The sequence below is a fragment of the Accipiter gentilis genome, chromosome 4 (assembly GCF_929443795.1).
Source record: "Accipiter gentilis chromosome 4, bAccGen1.1, whole genome shotgun sequence".
In the NCBI taxonomy this organism is placed as follows: Eukaryota; Metazoa; Chordata; class Aves; order Accipitriformes; family Accipitridae; genus Astur; species Astur gentilis.
In genome coordinates, this window is record NC_064883.1 from 31,896,397 (window position 1) to 31,920,032 (window position 23,636).

General features: G+C 38.3%; 1 protein-coding gene across 1 annotated transcript in view; it reads right to left on the reverse strand.

Moving 5' to 3' along the window:
* Positions 1-2,975: 2,975 nt before the first annotated feature.
* The window catches only part of ITGB1 (integrin subunit beta 1), a 47,235-nt gene continuing 26,574 nt past the window's right edge, over positions 2,976-23,636 (reverse strand). Inside the window, exons 7-16 of the mRNA XM_049798695.1 lie at positions 22,345-22,500; positions 21,262-21,357; positions 20,253-20,342; positions 19,391-19,531; positions 19,053-19,255; positions 16,805-17,043; positions 15,087-15,309; positions 13,625-13,857; positions 11,332-11,498; positions 2,976-4,216 (exon numbers count right to left, since the gene is read on the reverse strand). Coding sequence (XP_049654652.1) covers positions 4,151-4,216; positions 11,332-11,498; positions 13,625-13,857; positions 15,087-15,309; positions 16,805-17,043; positions 19,053-19,255; positions 19,391-19,531; positions 20,253-20,342; positions 21,262-21,357; positions 22,345-22,500 — 1,614 coding nt within the window. The 3' untranslated portion in view covers positions 2,976-4,150. The remainder of the gene's footprint in view (positions 4,217-11,331; positions 11,499-13,624; positions 13,858-15,086; positions 15,310-16,804; positions 17,044-19,052; positions 19,256-19,390; positions 19,532-20,252; positions 20,343-21,261; positions 21,358-22,344; positions 22,501-23,636) is intronic.

Consider the following 23,636-nt stretch of genomic DNA (forward strand, 5'->3'; position numbering starts at 1 on the left):
CTGCAAGCGCACGTTGCTGGCTCATATGCAGTTTTTCATCCACTAATACCCCCAAGTCCTTTTCTGCAGGGCTACTCTCAATCCACTCATCGCCCAGCCTGTATTTGTGCTTGGGATTGCCCCGACCCACGTGCAGGACCTTGCGCTTGGCCTTGTGGAACTTCATGAGGTTCACACAGGCCCACCTCTCAAACCAGTCAAGAGCCCTCTGGATGGCATCCCTTCCCTCCAGTGTGTCAACCACACCACACAGCTTGGTGTCATCGGCAAACCTGCTGGGGGTGCACTCAATCCCACTGTCCACATCACCAACAAAGATGTTAAATAGCACCAGTCCCAATACCGACCCCTGAGGAACACCACTCATTTTTCAGAAATAAAAAACAGAAGTGCTTGGAAAACACCCTTTAAATAGTAGAACTTTGTAGCTAGAGCATACTCTTTCACCACTTCCCCTTGGTCAATACCAAAGCTTTGGTAAATAAAAGAGTTTTATTTAAAAAGTTAATTTTTTTTTTTCTGTTCATATTCTGTGCTCCTCTTGAGAATGAATTTGTACTTCTTACGGAAAAGAAAAAATGGTCATATTGTATAGCTGTGCAATTGTGCAGAAAAGGAAGGAAAAACATCAGAATCCCAAGGGAAGTATGTATTTATCAGTCTAGATTTCCTCATATATAGGTGCTCCAGACTGTGATAAGAGGCTGTTTCAGTTTGAGCTCTTGACTAGTCTTCCAAGCAGCCTAGGGGTAGTTTAAGGCAAGAGTCTCAACATACTGTGGCAAAGTTAGTTCATGGATATTACTTAATAAACTACATGATTATAGAGATTTTCTTTAGCTGACTTATTTTTGCTGTTATAGTTTCAATCCAAGACAAGAAACTTAATTAACAACTGCCATAAAGCAATTCTAGCTTACTTCTAGTTACTGGACAGGAATTGGGGAAATTGATGGATTAACGATAGCTGGATGATGGTTATATTAACTGTAGTTCTTTTAAAACACATATACTACTGGGATCTTCTATCTAGCCTGTGTGGGATCACAGTCTTTTGAATCTATGCACCTGTTGGTATTTTACTAAGAGTTCCCTGCTTCACCAACTTGCAGATTTCAGGGTAAGTAGCTGAGGTCAGTATTTATAAGCCAGGAAGGATCCACAACTACTTCCATAATTTAGGAGGACTGGTAATGCTGTATAGGCATCAGGGTTCCTAAAGGTCAGCATCCTGCTACCCGTATGACATGAATTCTGGTTAGTTCAGGACTCCAGTGTTCTGTGAAGTCTGGGAAAGACTGAGAGGTAAAAAGATCTGAAGGGGACTTCGATACCTAGTCTGAAACAGAAATTTGGGATTATTCTTTCTAGAATATTGAAAAACCAACAGCCATAAAGATCAGAAATTATCCCTTCTGTTCAAATTGCCTTGTCTCCAGCGAAGACAGTTGTCACGGACAAGTAATAAGAAATTTCTGCATTTTTTTCTTATGGAACTATTGAAAATCCCCACTATTGTTGGGGAAGTGACCAAAGCAGTAGGAAGGGAGGCAAGTACTCAAATGCTCAAAATAAAATCTCATCCATCATGGCCATAGTCAAGTCACAACTCTGTAAAGTTAGTATCAAGAGGAACAGACACCACCAGCTGTATATATGAACGCAGCTGGTTTCTTATCTTGCGGTCAGGTAGGAAGGCATTCTTAGGCTGTTTCGATTCCCTTAGTTGGAAAGGCAACACAAGGAAAGCATTCATGATGTAAGAACTAATCCAGAGCAGTACTGTGGACTTTGTTATGAAGGATAGCAGGCTAAATTGTTGCACAGCTTCTTCCCATCTGTGAGTTTGCCCCTGCTTGCACCAACCGTCAGAAAACGTACCTGTTGCCAAATCTGGTAGCTCAAGAGAAGGCAGGCTGCAGCAGCTCCGTGTCCCCAGGTCCAACCCGTAGTGAGCCTAAGCACGTATTGCCAGTAAGCATGTGCAGACACACACACAATATGTACGCAGTATGTACATACAAACACACAGAGCACCGCAGACAGAAGAGAGCACTCATGGAAATACAAACAGGACCAATGGACATCCCTCCCGTGGCTGGGCTTAGACACTCAGCCTTCCCCAGCCGCTGCCCCTGGACCTCCGCTCTCCCCTGCTGCTGCCACCTGTGCCGGCCCTGCTCCAGCTGCTGCTGCAGACCTCCCCGCTCGCACACACCAACGTACACCCACCCCATCGTGGATCTCTCCAGCAACCGGCCTTAGACAACCAAGCCCACCTCGTAACTGGCCCTTGGATCCTCTTGTCTCCAGCTGCTTCCCTCATACAGAGATGGAGACAGACACACACGCACACTGCCCAACCTCTCCGTCGATGCCCCCCTCCCACTTCGTGGAAACCAGGCTCCTTCTGCCCACAGATGGAGGTTAAAAGGGACTTTTAGATCCCCACAGCTTCTCAGGATAACCTGAAGTACCAGCAGTTTAAACAAAAATAAATAAATAATCATACAGATTCCATTAATACACCTTAGGAATGTATTTAATTACAAAATGGTTTTGATAATCTAGCTTATCTATATTATGCCCTTAAAAAAAATTTGGAAGACTTTCTTTTCCTACAAAATGTAGTGATTTTTCTCATTTGTTGTGTGTTGTGAAACAATGTTAACCAAATAGCCCATTTGCTGGAACAGTTACTAAACTACAGAACTTCTTTAGCACACATGCAAGCCTGGGGCTTTACATCAGCGGCCACTGTACGTAACACGGAGCACTGTGCTACACCCTGGCCTTTGTGCATTTCATGCAACAGCTAATGTTTGTTATGCAAGATCACTTCTGCTTAATGTTTCTCAGATTTGGTCTAAAGCACATATTTGGTATTATTACAATGTCTATTACCTCTTGCCCAAACAGACACAGTTCTCAGGTTTTTGGAATAGTATCAACTTCTACAACATAAAGAGACGAGATTTAAGTATTTTAAGGTACTTTTATTTAATAAATAACTTCAGTAATAGCACTGTAAAAAGTGAACATCTGTTAAAATAAAAAGGCACTTAAAACAAGAATACGACTATGATGCAGTTTGAATGGTCAAAGGCAAATATACATGGCACATGTCAAGAATGATGTGTGACTTGTCACATGACAAACTATGCAATCTTAGCTACAGGGTAAAGGCAAATTTACAGCTAAGACTGCTAAAAAAAAAAAAAACAAACCCCAAGAAAAAAAAAGCTTGTGTTGATACAAAAATATTACAAAATGAATCGCAACCAAATACGTTAAAAAGATTAGAAGGGTGACAAAGCACCAGGCTTGAAACCAAGGAAACATTACAGAATAAAGACACAGTATGATGTAAGGCCCTTATGTATTTTGAGGATGTCTTGGTAAGGTATTTCATGACACTGCCACCCAGGGCTTGAATTTACAAATTAAAACTACGCAAGTTACCAGTCAGCAACTTTTTCAGTAATGGCACGTGTTTTAAAGCTATATTTTCCTTCTTAACATTCTTCTCAAACCCTTTCATTTTAACCATACCCTGGCAATGAGGAACTTAAAAATTAAAAATAAGTATGCACACACTTTTCAGTCTTTTACACTGCTCACTTCCAACTTACTCAACTTACCATATACTTAATCATATGTCTAGCAAGTAGAAGATCAGTTAACCACCAGCTCCATGCTACATGAGTTTAATTATATCTGCAAACTCAAGCCCTGATTTCCCTGTAAAGCTAAAAGTTTAATACTAAATGGCTAGGCAGAGCCCTCATGCTGATTGCTTTAACCATTTCCCTCCCAGTCATGCCACAGCAGTATCGCACCCTGCAGAAGACCTAGATTCACAGCACAGGAGTGGAAAAGGTCAAAAAGGCACCATGTGACCTTAGCTGACTAGGCTACACAGTCTCAAGTTTTTTTTTTGTCAGACGTCTGGCACTGATTACTTTTATTTGCAAAAAAAAAAAAAAAAAAAAAAAAATTACATATGGTACATTTTCAAAACCTGCACAGGAAAACAAACCTACATGTAATGAATTAGTAAAATCACTGCAGTTTGCCCTAAATCTATCTTACTGTGACTACAAAAAATTGCTATGCTGCATACAGTGTTGTGAAGTTATACAAGCAGTGTTCATTTTCCCTCATATTTAGGATTGACCACAGTTGTCACTGCACTCTTGTAAATAGGATTTTCACCCTAGAAAAAGAAAAATATTTACATTAACATTTTAAAGAGATGAAAAAAGCACTGTGTTTACAAGAAGTGTAAAAATTAGCCTAAGAAATTATCCATTAATGTTTTGTTTGTACACACAAACAGCTTAAATCAAACTAGTTTTCCCTCTAGCAACTTGAACAAAGGCATGCTCAGCTAATAAAGCAAAAGGTTAGGGCACGATCCTGTCCAGTTTACACCACAGATTTCCTTCAAAGCATATGAACCTCATACGGTCATCCCAGGGCTCAGCCATCAACTCAGGGGTCTGTGGCCCATGATATTTTTTAAAGAACAGGAGGACTGTAAACAACATTGTTTGAAACCATGACTGACCACAGACCACATTCTGCTATAATAAACATTTAAATAGCTTATCTTGCATTATAATTTAATTCTAGAAACAAAGTAGAAAGGCTTATACTATTTTGATAATACACATTCAATATTTATATTGAACATTCAGTGCTTGTCATTCTCATTTTATTCCTGCAGGTCTCCGCAACCTGCAAAATGCATAGTTAAAACCAAGAAACTTCAGTACTGGTGCAAATAAAAACATTATTTCTACTGACGTGAGAAATGGCTACAAAACAATCGCTTACATCTCTCTTGTTGAGATTTGAAAACATCTAAATTAAGCTTACTGTAAGCTTCCTTTGTTTCCAGGCTTCCTTTTATCTCAGTAAATCTTACTCCATTTACGGCATCCTTGCACACCTAAGATGAATGGCCTGAACTCAAAATGAATAGATAAATCTTACCAGGAGAAAGGGCTACCGCTAGGCTAGGACTCTACCGGTACAGTCTGGATCAGCAGTGCTGTGCTCTTATCACAACCTGAACTTCAACCTAAATAAATGTTGTTTACCAGTATATGAAACTGTTCTGTGCATACACGAATAATTCCTGAGGAAATTCAGTACAGTGCAGATGTCAGCCTGAGTGCAGTTCTGGCCAGAATCATATCTGGCCTTCATCAGCAGTAAGGGAATCTCTCTCCCTTTGAAGATCCCTCTAGTCTGATATGGCTTATATAACCATATTAATTCAATTCTACTCTATTAAATTACACAGCATTTAAAATATTTCAGGTTAAAAAAACCTTTTCCTACAGTCAATTGAAGGAAATCCTCCCCCTAGACACAAAACACCAGGTGTGTCTGTTTTTTCAGGGTCATAAACCTGGAAAAACAACTGGGAATACCACAGGATGTGCCAAAAGGTGACAAGGCAAGCAAGAAACCAACTTGGTGTGAAATTTTCATATCACAATTCCTGGTACGTTTGTTGCCTTCTATTTGCAAGACCTGGTATGGGGCAAGTAACTGGCTTACCCCAACAACAGTAGCTGCTGCTAAGGAAGACCATTTAGCTGGTGTACTGCCTTTCTGTCATGGTTCCTTTCACAGAAAAAGGCTGTTTCTCCTTGAAGCCAGCTTCTCTACATGGAAAGAGCAACGAGGCACATCTAAGCCTGCCTAGACCTGAAAGAATCCAGCCTAGTCTCTCAAGTCCAGCCAGAACACGGACTGCTGGACAACAGAAGTCAGGGTTCCATGCTCACTCTTCTCAATATGTAAGTCAACGTCTTCTGGTTTGAGGTGAAGGAAGAACTAGGTGTCCAGTGTGGCTATACTTCACAAATACATAGTAACAGCAAAAGACCTTTCTATCAGTTCCCAGGCAAACTCTGCCTTCATTAAAAGTATATCCGCTACTAGTTTGGAAAGGGATGCCGAGTTAAGTTTTTTTGCTTGTTTGGTTTGCTTAGGTTTTTTTGTTTTGTTTTGTTTGTTTTTTTTTAAATCATGGAAATAGTGTTGTGGCTAGTTCTCACCAGACAAATTAATCAATGCAAAATTACATACCCCCCCTATTTTTAATAAAAAGCTTTGCAATAGTAAGATGTAAATGAAACTGGAAGAACATCCAGGGATAAGAGATTTAATCTGTAACTGAAGTATCTCATTATGCCTCAACGTTCTTGGCAATGTACATTGTGTGTTTCCTCAATGAGTTTTAATGGAGAATTCTTAAAAATATAAAAATAAATCAGTAAAGTTTATGATGCAGAGAAAGTCTGTAAGCTTAATAGGCTGTATCATATGCAGACTGGAAGGTATTGCACAGCTTTTCAGTGGCAAGGCATTATGTAATATTTGTTATACTGTGCTTTTAACCTTCAACATTTTACAAAACAGACTAACCCCAGCACTTACAGGGAGGTATATGTTTACATTTTCTTGTTCGTAAAAGATAACTTCTTTCAGGCAGTGTAGGAGTTGGTCTAAAGGTTAGGATTAAAACTTGGAAATTTGCAGGGTGCTGCTCATCCAATTAATTTGAACTTGGAATCAGGTTTAAAATGCAATTTGCATAATAAGATTGTATATTTTTCACTATAATGCTTGTTTGAGAGAAATCAGAATTTGAAATTTACATGGTCTTTATTTAGCATAAGCTCTATTTACAAAGAAACCAAAACGCTGTACTCTTTTCCCCTGTACTTGCACTTTGTGTTCCCAAGAACTCTCAGAAGCACACAGTGGGATTTAGATCACTGAATAAGGCACTTAACAAGGTGTCTCCCCATGTCAGTTGAGTGCCTCAGTTCCCATTACAAATAATGGACATTTTGTCAACACACAGAGAACTACTCAGCTTAACCCAACCTTACGTTCGATCAGCTAAATGGCTCTTGAGGCTCTACTGCCTATAACTGCAACATAGGCACCCAATGGATTTGCAATTCCTTCCCCGCTATCTTCTGCTAGACAGGCAGCAACACAGCCCTGGCCTTTCCAGCCATACTCAATCACTGTGTCTCAGCCCTGGGTTGGCAAGGTCTTCTACAGATAGCTTACCATTAAAACTAACATGAAAGTAGTAAATAAATGTCCACTAGTTCAACACGACTCTCACCTCCCTTAGGGCCCCTCACAGCTGGCACATGGTATGAACTTTCAGAGATTAGCAGCATTCCAAATTTTTAACTGGCCACTAAAACATGGTATTCCAAACTTGCTGTCTTAGACAAATACTAGTGGTTTTTTAAATAAACCCGTTTTCTTTATGCCACTGCAGAGGATACACTGGTTTAAGCATGCAAAATTAGGGAAAACACGTTTGCCACATGCCCCTATAAATGAAAACACCATGCACACTTAAACCAAAATAAAAGTCAAACAATAACTACATACAAGATGAAGTGAAATACATTAAAATTAAGATGGAGGTATTTTTAAAAAGTAATCTTCAGCAGAGAATAACAAGCTATGTTCTTGCAACACTGTTAGTTTTCAAATAGACTGGGCTGTTCAGAGGGTAACAGTTCAGTCTAGTGTTGCATAAAGATGAACCTATTATATAGGATGTTTGATTAACCTTTGTATTCCTTTTTTCCCCCTGACTTACTATTTCAATAGTCACTTAAACTACCTTTACAGTGGGTTTAAGTCCTAAGTCACTGCAAGAAACTGCACACTAGAATTTTTAAACTCATCCCATATACATTGTTCAAGAGCTGGTTCTTACTATTTTCAGCTCTCATCAATATCCATCATTATTTTACAGTAATATAAAATGAGTCACCTGACAACCCATAAATACAGCAGTTGCATCAGAGGATGAAGCAAAGGCCAAAGTTAAGGGCAACACAGACAACAGAGGGCATCATCTACCATGACTGGAAGACTAAAGGAAAGCAGCTAGCCTGCTGTTAAGTAAATACTCTTTTAATGGCACAAATCTGAACTAGACAGGCAGTGAAGACAGTAAGGCCCGACAGCGGTGAAAGGATACTAAGACAGTACCTATACTGCAGGCCAAGGACAACTTGAACTTGGTTCAACCTAGCTGGCTTGAGCATCAACTGCACAGATATTGTGGTGACAAGTCATTCACATCACCACAGACCAGGACTGGTAAAGTATTCGGGCACCTGGTCCACGACAAGCTTCGTGGTGCTGCAGTTTACTCACTGCAGTAACCAAGCCCACGTGTGCGTATGACTGTTGTGGAAGAGGGGGAAGGGTCGCACAAACTGTACGCAGTTAATTTTACTGTATACGTATACACCCGGAGGGAACCTACTGCAGTGTGATTTTCTTGTAATGGGATTTCAGATGACTTTCTTGCCTTGACAAGACAACTTTCTTCACCTAAATGAAAGGTTACTTCAACAATCTAAAAACCCCAGAAAAATCTTAGTTATAGGAGAAAGGAGGATCTTCTTTTACTTCCTGTGGGTCACCTATTCTGTCAATACTGATCTTGTCTTTTTCAGTGGCCAATAAAACTAAACCCAGCTCCCTTTCTCCCCAAAGTTCTGATATTTCTATGAACATCAAAAATGAAAAAGACATGTTTAAAAAACCCACACTCTTTCATACGTCTGATCTTCGCAGTGAGTGAAACAAGAAGGCAGAATTCAATCCCTCCATTTACGCAAGAGGAAAGCTTTCTGCAATAAGTACATTTTGAGGAGAAATGGCAGCACTAAAGACATTAGATCCTGAAAGAGTAATGGGGCAGAGAACGAAAGCACAGAATGGAAGTTACACACCGTATGGTTTGTTAGATGCTTGTCCTGCATGCAACAGAGTACACAATTAAGTGAATAGCAGAAGAGAAGGTAAGAGAGACTTAACCAGATGGATTATGTGAAACGTTAGAAAGGAACAAGAACTCCATTTCCTCCCCAGAATAATCAACTCTGAGAAGAAAAATGGAAAGCAGTTGAATGTGGTCGGTGTGGCAAACAAAATGAAGATATTTTACAATCAATTTTGAACACACTGGAAAGTGAAACGACTGCAAAAAGAAGAGGAAAGTATATTTCATCAAGGAAGGGCTCAGAATGCTAGACAAAGTATTTGGAATTGTTGTCACCATGAGGACAGATAAAAGCTTAAATACTCTTAATTCCTGCTTTCTCCCCTCATTTTTCCTTTAGGAAATCTTTTGAATGCAACGCTGAAAAAGGTAGACAGCAGACAGAATAAAATTAGAGATAACAGATTCTTCCCTTCCACTGGCACCTGAAAAAAGCCCTTGGATATTTAAAAGGATGTGCTACCTTCCCAACTTCTTCCTTCCCCTCCCTCTAATCTGATGCCTGTACTTCTCACCTCCCAGCATTCTTGTGATATCCATTCCCCATCTAATCCTCCCTTTCTCATTCTTTCCCCAGAAACTGGACAGCCCAGGGAACGAGATGAACACCTAAAGTGTTCAAGAAAGTGCAATCTCAAAGTCTACAGAAGATCTCTCTCCATCATTTCTGGTTTACTGACTTGCTCTTCTGAATACTGCCATTTCTCCTTGCTTGTTGGGTGTGAAGAGAACTGAACAGAAATGAGGTGTTCAGGCAGAGTTTAAGAAGGACTAAGAAACTGGGGGAAAATGCATCTAGAGGGGACTAGAACATTTCCTTCTCTCATATTAATGTGGGTTTTTTTCTATGAAGACCCCCAAGCTGGCTGGGCTACAAGGACTGTGATATTGCCAGTTTCAGCAGAAATATGGATGGAAAAAATAAGATGCATATTTAATTATAAAATCAATAGAGTATATGCATTTCATGCTTTAAATGCAGGGTAGTTCTATACTACGTTAATAAGCCAGAGCAGTTAAAAAAAAAAAGTCTGTAAGGCTACTCTGAATGTTCCCAGAGTTATTCTAATAAAAACAGTGGTATTTATAGACTGGGACATCTGAGGAATATCTAAACTAGCTTTGCAAACATCAACTTCAAGCAAACTGACTGCTGATTTAAGGAAATAGAAGACAAACCCTCCTGTGAACTCTGTGTCTCTCCACAATCCAAAAAGCTTCTTCAATCCTAACAGTTGTTCTATTATATATCCACACATTTATCCAGGAAAAAAGAAATATAATTCACTTGTAGAATAGTTTAAGCCAGTACTGGTGGTATTAGTAAGTAAGCAATCTTGCTGTCAAAACAAGTTAAAAATTTTCAAGCTGCATTCTTTAAAACCCCAGAATCAAAGCAGCAGTAGATAAACTAAGCAAGACTCAAACTGTGATTAATTGACTGACACACAGTGAGTTTGAAGTGACATGCAAAGGAAAAAAAAAAAAGGAAGAAAATGAAAGAAGATACAAACTGAGACTTAGAGACCAGCTTTACGTCCATAGTTTGGATTCTTGAAATTGTTAATAGGGCTCTTGTATATTGGATTTTCTTGCTGAAGTAAAAGAAATGGTCAATGTCGAATAATTCAACAGGAAAAAAAGAAAAGTAATATTCTCAACTATCACTGAAAAAAATCATGCTCTATATAAAGAAAAGTGTTAGTAATTATTTTTCTAGCATAGAATTAATTAATTTTCTTAAATAAAAACAAAAGACTTCCTAGGAGATTTTTTTAAAGTATTCCCTTATCAAGCATACGTGGGTGTTGACTTCTACAGAACTGTAGTGAAGGGTTTTTGATTAGCAGGTTCCTAAAATTTCCCAGAGGCAGTGACCCTATAGCCTATGTAAGCCTATAGAACATAGGCTTGTTTTTCTTGCATACTTTTCTTTTGACAAGGGGCTGGGAAGATTTCAACAAACCAGTACCAGCCATGATTTTGTGACCAGTTATTGAAATCTCCCAACCAAACCTGTATGAGTATTCACAAGATCTCTTTCATAAGCGTAAAATTTTCTTCTTCATTTTATGCAAAAGTGACTCTCATCTTCTAATAAACATTTTAATATTATGTTGTAAAGTGTGGTAGAACTGCAAAGCTGAACTATTATGTCACCATCAAATTTTTATTTCTACTGAAGTTATTACTCGCTTTTCTAACCCAAGAGGTACTTCTCAAAGAGTGTTGCGTTTTTTTGTTGTGGTTTGGGGTTTTTTTTGTTTTTTGGGTTTTTTTTTTGGTTGGTTGGTTTGGTTTTTTTTGCTAGTCGTAACACATAATATGTTTTAAAGTCAGCTTAAAATAACGATATTTCTGTTCCTCCATAGGCCAAAAGGCAGGGATACATTCTGAAACATTTAAGGCATGTGAACAAAAATCTTCTATTCTTCCTCAACCACTGTAGCTTTTAGATAGATAAAAGCCTCTTGACTTACCGTATCCCACTTGGCATTCATCTTCTCCTTTTCAAATTTAGCAAATTCTCTTCTGTCATGAATGATCATTAGTAGTTTCCAAATCAATAATAATGCAAGTCCAATAAGAACAATTCCAGCAACCACACCAGCTACAATGGGAATGATGTCAGGGCCACTGGGGCATTCTAGGGAACAAAGTGAGGGAAGCATGATTTTACAAAATGGTAAAGGTAATGCATAACCAGATGCCTTTGAAATTTTATTTTGTACTGAAGTGAGTATTTTGAATATCAAAGATATGCCAATACTATTTTCCTTTCAAACAATGGAAGTTTTGGAATGTGTACATCCTGTAACATTCTAACATTTTTATCCTTCTAATTTGTGTTTAGTCTTAGCAATAGAAAAATTCATGTTCTGATGATAAAGTCTACACACTGCTAACCCCTCAAGCTATTCAGTAGCTTAAGAGTATTAAAGTAAAATAACTAGCAATTGTATTTTAAACATGAAAAAGCGCCAAGTCAAAGGTGGCGCTGGAGGGATAAACCAGCTAGAGTACAAATGCAGATTAGCAGAACAGTCCCCAAATACTCTATCAACAGTGTTACAGAAAAAGGGCGTTCCTCAATTTACCTCAGATGGCTGTTATTGTTAGTAGCTAATATATAGAGATAAGTAATAACTTCGCTTCTGAGACAGATTTTTTAGGATATCTCCTCATCTTGGAAATTGATCCCTGCTGAAATAAGACTTTTAAAAAAGGCACATCTTTGGATAAAAATATCATGTACTTTCAAAATAAGTGAATTATGTGTTTGAAAAAAGTAATACAGATGCAAAATGATTTAAGGTGACTGACATAGAAATAATAATCCTCCAAAATAAAACCCAACTCTTCTATTAATATGAAATTCTCAATAATCACAAACTGAACAAGGGCTTTTGCAGAGCTCAATGCACAGACTGAAGAAATCAGAAACAACAAATGCAACTTCTGTGCTGTCAATAGGAACACTGTTTCCCCCGAAAGTGCAGACTCCTAACCTTGGTAGCTGCCTCTGCAGGAGTGGGGGCAGTGGGAACGGACATGACAGGAATTCCTTGGGAACCAGCATGGAACAAGTGTCTGCTCCACCGAATATAGCTCTACTGAACATAGCTTGTTCCTTCAGCACTTGCTTGGTACAAAATTAAGGTGCCTTCCAGTCCATGAAGGCTTAATTCAGCTCTTAAGGCAACAGAAATCTATCAAAGAAAAGGTCAGATCCCTGAAGTGTAGGGTATCTGTTGACTTGTCCTAAAAGAAGACAGGGCTCAAGGTCCTCCTCTATACATTGGACTACATTTTTAGAGCATTTAAAACATTCTGAATTGAAGTGGTATTTATTTCTAAAAGCCACTAACCACTGACCTATATTAAATGACGATCACCCAAATGATCAATTCTGAAAATACCTTGAGTACAATACAGCACTAAACCTTTCAACACACAAGGTGTGTATTTTGTATCATACTTATAAAAATCAGGAGACCACACACTGCTAATGTACAAAACCAGAATTTTTGCACTGTTAGATGCGACATCTCAAAATTCAAACTAACAATACTCTTGGTGAATAAATGGTAAATTACTGATCGAGCTATAGAATTGTTCTCTCTTTTTTGTGTCAGAAGATTGAACAAAATCAAGAACAGTTGACTATTAAGGATTAACTAAGCAAAAGGCTTTTCAGATCTATTCTTAAAGGTACCTCAATTAAGTAAAAGCAAAGGCTCCCAGCATGAAGTAATTTAAGCAGTTTGCAGCACAGTACATAATTTTGTGCTGTTGGTTGGGTTTTTTTTTGTGTAAGACTGGTCCCATATTATTAAGAAAAGGAAAAGAAAAAACCCAACAAAACCTTACAGACACCATTGTTTCTCACCTGTAGCACAAGCCCAGTCAAAAAAAAAATTATCAAAATTTAGATATCTAGGACTTGCTACAGGAGAGGTAAAACAAGCCTGCAAAGTGTCCAAGTCAAAACATGAAATGCTTTAACAAATACACATATCTGACTGACTTTGTTTTTGAAGAACAAAACCTGTTTCTGTCAGCCTAAAGGTTTCAAAAAACTAGGTCTAGAGAGACTTACGTTTTTCTAAAGCTGCTCAAGTTCCAGGCATCCACAACTCTCACTTAGGGAATAAAGTACCTATTTCCAAATGCATCTAACCCACAAATCAACCAGAGCTACTTTGTAGTACACAACAACTGCATGAATTAACAACAAAGACAAAGGGAGAGTAGGCGACATCACATTCATACCTGGGGTCTCTACCACGTGGACATTGGCTTCACCATTTGAGTTGACAGAATATGTGAAGTAGAACCAGCAGTCATCAACGTCCTTCTCTTTGCAATGAGACAACGGATCGGGCTGTCCAGGCTGTGGCAACTTGTCTCGACTTTCTACCCGCGTCATGTTGAAATGCATACATTCCTGAGAACATGTTTCCTTCTTTTCTCCCTTATCGAAAGCTCTGCATTGAACACAATCCCTGTGGAAGTACAAATCAGAAGCAATGCTTTTTAACATGTTCATGAAAGAGTTCTAGCATTTAATCTAAAGAAACGTAAAGGAGAAAGTGTCAGAGAAAAACCCAAGAAAACCAGTCCTTTTGACATATAAAGGCCAGGAAAAAATAAAGCAAGACACTGCTTTTTACCAGCCAGAACTTTTATATAACTTCTGATCAACAAAAAACCCCTTTAATAAATTCCTCTTTCCCTGGATGACCCACAAGCTTCAAGGACAGGAAAAAAAAAATTTACCTAAGTCTCTAAAAGGGAGTAAGGCTAAAACTTTTTCAGCATCTACACCTGGAAATTGAATACCCTCAGAGAAGGCAGTGTAGGAACAGAGTATTCACAGTGAAACAGTATCTGAGAGACAGGTTAAAAAGAACAAACTGAGTGACAAGCTTTACAGCAGGATATCACTCTGAATAACTAATTGAAAAAAGCAGACTGAGCAGGATTTTTATACTAAAAAGACTGTGCTGAGAGAAAACCTTAAAGTCAGCTGCACAAAGCCAGGAATCACCCCAGCCACTAATCATAAATTTATTTCAAAGTTTCTGTGCAGAAAATGCTTGGTTTCTAAAAACCTGGATTTCCAAAGGCAGGGATGCAAATTTCACTGGCCCACACAGATCTAGGTTTAGTTTCTGATGGTCTGCGCAGTCTGACTTTTTCAGTAGTATTTCAGAATAAAAGTTTTAAGCAAAAGGCTTAGCTGAAGATTTAACTATTCTGGAAACTGCACAGTATACGTATACTTTTGATACATTAATTTCAAAAGGTCAAGATGATGGAACTTTACAGCCTGTCACATTATAGACTTATGTTCCCTCCAACTCTGCAGAAGGTTGGCTGTCGATATCATACATCAAACAGGGGAAAGCTGTAATGTGCCCAAGTCAATCTGAATGGTTAAAACTGATTTAACATAATGTACACATTTCTATGCCTAACAAAAAATGGCAGGTAAAGAATTTAGAGAAATAATTAGCATACTTGGAAGCAATCAAAATACCATATTAATAATGTTTTGTTTGTAATTATTGAGTATCATCCAACAACTTTTACTGTCTAAAGGGATGATATGACATGATGCCCCTACATTTCAGGGTAGAATAAAGCACAGTATCAAAAGCCTTGTTCTGCACATGTAAATATCACAAACTCAAATGCATAGAAGCTAGAACTTGGTCTTCTAGGTACTTACTTGTGCTCTGCACAGACACCGAGACAAGTCTGACACATTTCACATGTAGGGCCTTGGAATTTGGGATCTGTACAATTACAGGTGCCACATTCGCAGGTTCCTCTTCCATTGCAAATCTGGCCATTAGATGCCATACATGGAAAAGTATCCAAAGAACAATCGCATGCGCTGCCAGTGAAGTTGGGGAAACACTCGCACACTCTGCATTTGCAGATACCGTTTCCTGTGCATTGAAAAGATATTTCAGTGAAATGAAGTCTAATATAAAAACATAAAATTTATGACAGTAAGAAATAAATGTTCACTACCTCAGGATAGATACAGGGAAAAGAAAACCCTGGTGGAGAGATAATGAAGACAGTAATGAATTAAGAGCTACAAATAAATTTCAGCTCCTTGAAAAACCTACTTACAGGCATTTCTCCCCTTTTCCCATTCTCCTACACTTGGATTTCCTTTAATCAACAAAATAAGACGACTAGGGAAAGCTGACTGAGAATAGTATAATATGATGGCCATATCTCCTGGGTGGAGATCATTACAGCACTGCTTCAGTTCACAATTTTGTATGTACATAGATGCACTGATCACTCCTGTCTTTCTATCTATCACTATGCAAATTTATAAAGCAAGACCTAAAAAGATGAGGAATGCACTAACTTAGACTTCACAAAACAGAAAAGATGAAACACCTTTGGCTCCTTAGAACACCACCATTGAACTGCTGTAATTCTGATCTCACCCAACCAAACAAACTTTATGCTCCTTACACAGGAAGTAAGATACCTGTATCTCCAGAAGGGTGATTTGGATTAAATGGAAATATCTTTGGCTACACCCCTCCTTCTCCATTGAGAACTAAATGTTTAAGTCAATACTTATCTGTCACCATATATTTTGGAACACCACCACTACTGCTCCTATCTTTTGTGGAGCTGGTGAGCAATAGTGTATTCTGAGCAAATCAGACAGATGAGGTATTTTCATAATTCAGTTAGAGCTTAGTGGCTTCACTGTTTTATTTTTGTATCACAGTCCAAACTGAGGTAGTAGTTAGACTCCTACCAGGTACTTCAATGTGCAAAGCAGCCTAGGGAAGTTATAGGACAAAAATGCATGCAGCAAAATAATTTAGACACTGGCTGCTGGAGGATTTTCTAAATTGCTTTTGATTTCGGGAATTAACTGCCATCAGAATCTTGTTTCAAGCACTTAAGGTGTTCTTCTGGATCTTGCATGATTTAATCTTCACTTACCTTTCAGAATAGTCTCAAGATAGCATCTCACTGGTATCTTGTCAAGCACCGAGTCAAAGCACTCAGTATTACAAGTAAGCTGAGGTCATTATCTCTTTTTATTGACGCAGTGGTTACACTGAGCCAGGATAACATTATAATCTCAGGCCAGTTGTCTCAGCAATCTTTACTATAATACCTGAGGGTAATTCTGTAATAAACAGCAGAAGTCAAGTTCACTTTACATCCTTCTTGAAGCTGATCCAAGGAAGGCGAAATGTGTATTAACACACTATATGTTCATGATCAAGAGAGCTGTTTTATTAATAGACATTTTCAGTCACTAAATCTGTGCATATTCTCATCTCTTTTATCAAGTAGCTATGGTCTTTAAGCTAAGTATCACTACTCTAACATGGTAGAGTTGACAGACTTGTAAACTGCTGGCCAGTTTTGCCTGCAAACTCTGAAGTAGTTTCTCACCTCCACAAATCAAACCATTTGATCGATCACAGTTGAAGTTATCACATTCACAATATTTGCCAGAATACACTTCATTGGTGTTTTCTCTTTTCTTGCATACACATTGTCCACAAATGCATTCTCCATTGTTACTGCATATTTCTGTACTGTTCTCTCTCCTGCAGTAAGCATCCATATCCTCACTATTTACTTCATCTGTACTACATTCACATAGTCTTCCAATACGTCCTTCGTTACATCTGCAAGGTAAAAACACGATTGAAAATGTAAACTTAATTAAAAATCATACAATAAGACGACTGCAAAAATAGCACAAAGAACAGGAATAAAAGTGACTACTCTCTCAAGGAATATTCCAAATTAAACTTCAAATGAGATTTCTAGCTGACACCTACCTACACAGACATTCTTGAAGCCGCTGGAGCAAACTAGACTAAGTTGCTTCTATGATGATTACTTGTTCCAGGTAAGAAACTGTGTCACGACCTCTAACTAAATTGCCACATAACCACTATTAATTCCTTTCTCTCAGGTGACAGAGCAACAATTATTTTTAAGTGACAGTTCACTGTAGCTGCTGTCATCTTTCAAGAAAAAGATTTCCCATGAACAGCAATTAAGCAGGGGAGTAGATGATCTTCAGAGCTGCTGAGCACCAGCAAATTCAGCCGAGATCTTTGGGGATCAGCACTTCTCATTATCAAGGCTAAAGTATCAATGAGCAAACGGAGGTTGTTCTTGTTCCCAGCAGTGATTGACAAACTGCTTGCTGTGGGTATCCAGAGACCACAGTTCAGCCGGGAAACTGCTACTGCTGCAAGAGCAAAAGGCTGTTCTTACCTACAGCTCTGTTGTCCCCCGCATGAAACCATGGGGACACTAGTGACAGCGATACCAAGTTTAGGAAGTCTTTCTGCACAAAGATGGGAAAACCTGTTCTCCTTACTTGAAGGGAGCATCAAAAACTGACTGCAAAATGGAGCAATGGACCATAAATACTGGATACAAAGTAGCTCATTCCTCAACTAACAGAATACTAAGCAGCTAGGGGGCCATACCTCAGTCTTTCAAACAGCCCGTTAACTACCACCACCAACTTCACCAGGCAGATGTTAGTCCATCCTACACCAGAAGTCCTCTAAAAGTGAAGTCAGTATCTTTTTCTTTATTTTTAGTAAGTCACATACTAAACCATGTGGAATGAGAATTTTACATTTTATTTCAGTTATAGTTCACTGAGCAGGCACCAGTACTGTTTTCCAAAGTCCTGGATCTTGTTTTCCTGGAGAAGACTGTAATTCCATTCTGCTCTTACCATTCTCATCTCTCAAGGATTTCCAAAAGGAAACAGTTTTCATTTTTGCTGTAGGTTTCACGGGGGGCAGGGGGGTGGGGGTGGAAGGCTTAAACCTTGACTTCCTAGTTTAATCTTCAACCAGTCTCCAGTGAAGGATTTTACTCTGCTTTCTTTGTGTGTAATTCCAGAAAATCCAGTATCATTTTACTTAATTTTCAAATGTGTAATAAGGAATACATGTGTTATCAAATCCCAGTGATGGGCAATAATGGACATTTCAAAGATGTAAGTATACAAAAAAATTATATATATTCTGCAAGATTTGTAGATGCATGCAATTAGAAGAAACATTGTAACAAGACCCCAAAAGGTTAGAAATAAAGCAGGAAGAAGACACCGGGATGCCATCCAAAATAAAAGGTGGTTCTTTTATGACTTTTTACTCTTTCCTGCTATGAAACAATTTGTGCCAATCTGGGTAGGAGCTCCTACCAAAAAACTAGGAAGCCGGTGAATTTCTCAAAATCAATAGACCTCACATTAGGATATATGTAATCAGATTAGTACGAATTCTTGCAAAACGATCACAAAGTAATCCCATTCATTTTGTTCCACAAATCCATGATTTTGCCATGTTACATGCACCTCAGAATTAAATAAAAAGACAGTAAGACCCATATCCTTTAAAGTACTGACTCAAGGCCAAATTTGAATTTTGACTTTTACAATGCTGCCAATTTAATGATCAATAGTATGAATTGCAGCATAGGGATTATTTTCAGAGATAAGACGGTAAGTCAAAATATCCTAAAATAAATAGGTCGGTAACAGTAGTTCTTGTTCTTTCACTAAAAAAAAAAAAAGTAAAATCAAATAAACCCTAATTAAGGAAACAAAGGTCTTGCTCATATTTCTCTTTTGCAAAAATAAACAAAATGTCTATTTATTTACCTGCATGCACCACATTCAAATGTTCCATTTCCTTCATGGCAGGCTGGACTGTTAGGTTCTCCTTCACTTTGACACTGACATTCACAGATGAACTGGAGATTAATTTCCACTTCTTCAGTGAATCCCAGTGGTTTGATTTTAATTGTTTCATTTTGTCCTTTCTTTGGACATTCATTAGCTGTTACATTAATCTCAAATTTAACCTGCAAAGAAAAATAAATGGAGTGCCACATTACTAAAAGGAGTTTTGTCTGTACTATTTAAAAAAAATAATACTGAGTGTTGGACATTTTAAATGGATTTTATACTTTAGTAGCAGCACATATACTGTAAGTTACCTCATCTCCAATTGAAATGTTAGAACATTTCCTTCCATCTTCTTGTGTGTCATTCACTCCATTCTTGCAGAAAGACTTATAACTGATTGTCACTCCTTTTGGTAGCTTACTGTTTTCCAGGATAACCTCTGAAGAAAGGGACTAAAACAATAGTTATTCGCTAACTTCAAACTGAGTTGCATAAGCATTTTGCTGAAGACATTATACAACTATGCACAGTCTAAGTGCCAGTCCCATGGGCACACTGGAATTATGTAAGTTCCAACATGCTGAGAAACACCAGCCCAGGGCTGCCCATAGGCATGCCGAGGTGACCCCTTCTCATGGCTGAACCCCATCATGCAGGGTCAGGGCAGGTCTCTATGGACCTTGGAGGCACTTGTTTGCCCCATGTACTCCAAAGGAGAAATGGTGCTCATTTACACAACACAGCTATGAAGAAAATATTCTGGGGCCAAACCCAAGAGGTCCCCGAGGTTGATGCAGACATTTTCTTTGGGGTCTAGAGCCCTTTTCTCTTCCACGTGGGAGGAAGGCAAGAACTGAAGATGCTGAAGAAACAGTGGGGTTTTTGTTTGTGGGTTTTATTTTTTAAAAGGGAAAACATGTATGATAACTTTTTCTTTATAGTTTTAAGTGGCTTTAAGAGTACATCTTTCTAGTCATCTAACCTCTTATTGCTGTAGTGTCTATATGTCTAGTGTGGTTTTATTGCAATGGTGGTATATTTATAGTTTAGTGCACTAACTTCCTATTTTGTAGAAAGAACCGATAAAACTTACCTTGGAGCATCTGCCTGAAAAATTCATAACAACTTACACACAGGAAAAATAAACAAAACTCAAATAAAATCCGAACTTACATTGTATGCATCAATGATCAGCTGAATTACGTTGCTGGAGTTTGAAGACAATGTTCCCACTGCTGATTTTGGTATCAGATTTTTCAATTCCTTTCAGTATTTAGAAAAGTAAAAAGAAAATCACAGTCTTACTAACAACAAAGTATAATTTGTACCATAAATATCTATATGGTGATATAATGCTTTAGTGGATTTAACTAGGTCAAGTACTTCAAAAAACAAGGCTAAAGTGTTGCCAGTGTTCTTCATTACTTTAGAGGTTGTATACAGCACTACTAGTAAAAACAAACACCCAGCCTTTTCTTTTCCTCTGCATTTTCATGTCAAATTTGGTAATAGAATACTAAGACCTCTTCTTGTACAAGTTGACCACATACAATATATCTTCAAGATCTTACAGAAGAAGCACCACACTTCTAGTGTATTATAGATGAGCAGATGAAAGATGATTCCCAATGAAAAAGAAAAAACTTACAAATTGAATATAGCTAAAAAAAAAAAAGAAAAAATACCCTTTTAGGTTAAAACGAGGAAAAATATGCATCTCCTTTACATAGACATTTCCTATTTCACAATCACACCCAACAGTTCAGTTAATTTTAAACATCAGGAATATAAATAGACCACAAAGAACAAAATACGCTCTTTCATAAGTGTGTCTCTTGATTCAGTGTCCACACCCCCGTCAGCTATTTTGCTGTAAAAACGTTCATAAAAAGTAGCACTGCAAATATGTTCACCGCTCACTCCCACCTATAAAGAGGGGCAAGGAGGAGGGGCACTTTCTCCTCAGAAATTACACATGCACTCAGTATCAATTTGAACAAGTAAAAAAGGCTTAATAATAAAAACATGAATAGCAAAATATTACTTCCACGATCACTTACTTCCATACTTGTTTTAATTTCAAATCAAGCAACTTTAATGACTTCAGAGCAAATCTGAGTCAGTCTTTGTGTTAGAGGGGAAAAAAGTACAGTGACCAGAAATATGTGTTATTTATCTTTACCTTATAAACTGCCTGAAACTCTTCAGTAACAGCAAAGATTGTCTGAATGTTGTTCTCACTAAGCTTCTGTACCAGATGAGCAATAGAGGGATAATCCTATAAAAATCAAGCACAAAATACAATTCAAATTTGGGGCACATGCTAGAAAACAATCAGAAAGACTTTGACATCATAAATACAAATCACCTTTAGAAACATAAGTAAGACTTCTAACTAGCCAGCTTTGTGTCACCATTCTAAACCAAAACAACCTCCGAAAACAAACACACATTGAAAAGATTCCATATATGCCCCATGAAGGTAGGTGGTTTTTCCACAATAACATGATCATATTCCCTGCCATTTAAAGTCTCCAGGTTAAATCCCTGATCTTAATGTTCTCAGAAAATTACCTTTGGTAGTTTTCCATAAGACTTATCTCAGTGAAAATCACTACATTTTGCACTGGTTCATAAAGAAAAGATGAAATAAAACTGAATTAATTTTAGGATTTTATTGAACAATACTCACTTAACTTTAGGAATATATGACCACATAAAATTTGTAAAGCTTGTTGTGTTTACCCCATCTAGGAAATGTTTTTCTTTTCACTTTTTGACTGATCTACCTATCAATAAACCATGAAGTCAATGTTGTTAAGCATACTTTTATCAAAAACTCTGCATCATAAGATTTCAAGCAGTCTTAAAAAAAAAAAATGACAACGAGCTCTCTATTTTACATTATTTTTTACAGTAGTAAAATACTTCTGAAGACAAAGACTAGCAAATGATAAAATAATGGGGCAGAGACACCACAGTTTGCCAGTGGACATGCAGCATTATTAATTATTAGAAAGGTTAAAATCCGACAAGACAAATTATAGCGTGAAAGTTGCCATTTCTTGAAATTTTCCAATTAAGACTGGACTAATTCTTGTGCATTTGCTTTAGTTAAGCTAAAGTCACTTCATGTAATACAGAGGTAAATGGGTAAAGTTGAAAAGATATAGCAGTCTGAAACTATACCAGATGACCTAATGAGATTTTTGAGCTTAAGCATCATGAAATATTAATTTCCCTAGAAGATGATGTAAAGACTTACGTAATAGTGGCTCATTGTGTACACGTTATTTTCCAGATGACATTTCCCATCATTTGGTAAAACAATTCCACCAAGTTTACCATCTCCTGCAAAGTGAAATCCAGCATCCGTGGAAAACACCAATAGTCTTGTAACGTTTCTCCAGCCAATTTGTTCCTTGAGAAACAAACAAATGGATTTTTTTGGTATTTTTTACTGATTTATTTTATAGCACTGGGAAGCAACGTTTGAGAGAGAAATGCGTGAAAAAGACAGACTTAGGAGAAGCCATACTGCATAAACGCCATCCCGGAAATCACATAATTCACTCAAACCTTAAAAGCACTTGCATTTAATTAAATATCTCCTCCAAAACATCTGCTGCAGGTTTTTCACCAAATGCAAGAAACATTCTTTTTGAGATATACTTTGGTCTGTTCAGTTCTTACTAGAGTATCTGAAGAGCGGTAGGGTTTTAGAAATCAGGCATGTCAGTCCAGCTCTTTAATGCCAAATCCACTTCTATGTCACTACCACACAGCCTGAGCACAGCGAACAACATTAGTGTGTAGAGCGCTGCTGCAATCTTGAATTGGAAGACTGTGGCTTGCCCAGCATTAGGTTCTGAAGAATCATCAGGCTTTACCAATCTAGTCCAGATTTGTACCCAGCATAGTGCTTGCCAGAGGAGTGCCCTTTTTCACTGTCCTATGAGCATTCTGGCCCACAATTGCAGGGCCTAAATCTGTAACCTACCTTTTCCTATTTTTTTTCTAAATTCTTCCATCAAATTGAAGCCCTAGTTAATTTGAGAGAAGACCATGTAAAAGTGTCACATAAATACCAGTTACCACTGTATTGGGTTTGCGTGGCAAGGTTGTGGTAGCGGGGAGGTTACAGGGGTAGCTTCTGTGAGAAGCTGCTGGAAGCTTCCCCTATGTCCGACAAAGCCAATGCCAGCCGGCTCCAAACTGGACCTGCCAAGACTGAGCCCATCAGTGATGGGAGTAGCACCTCTGGGATAACAGATTTAAGAAGGGAAAAATATTGTTGTGCAACAGCAACTTCAGTGGGGAGAGAGAGGAGTGAGAACATGTAAGAGAACCAACCCTGCAGACCCCAAGGTCAGTGAAGAAGGAGGGGGAGGACAGGCACTGGAACAGAGATTCCCCTGCAGCCTGTGATGGGGAAGACCACAGTGAGGCAGGCTGTCTCTGTGCAGCCCATGGAGGTCCACGGTGGAGCAGATATCCACCTGCAGCCCGTGGAGGACCCCACGCCAGAGCAGGTGGATGCCCAAAGGAGGCTGTGAC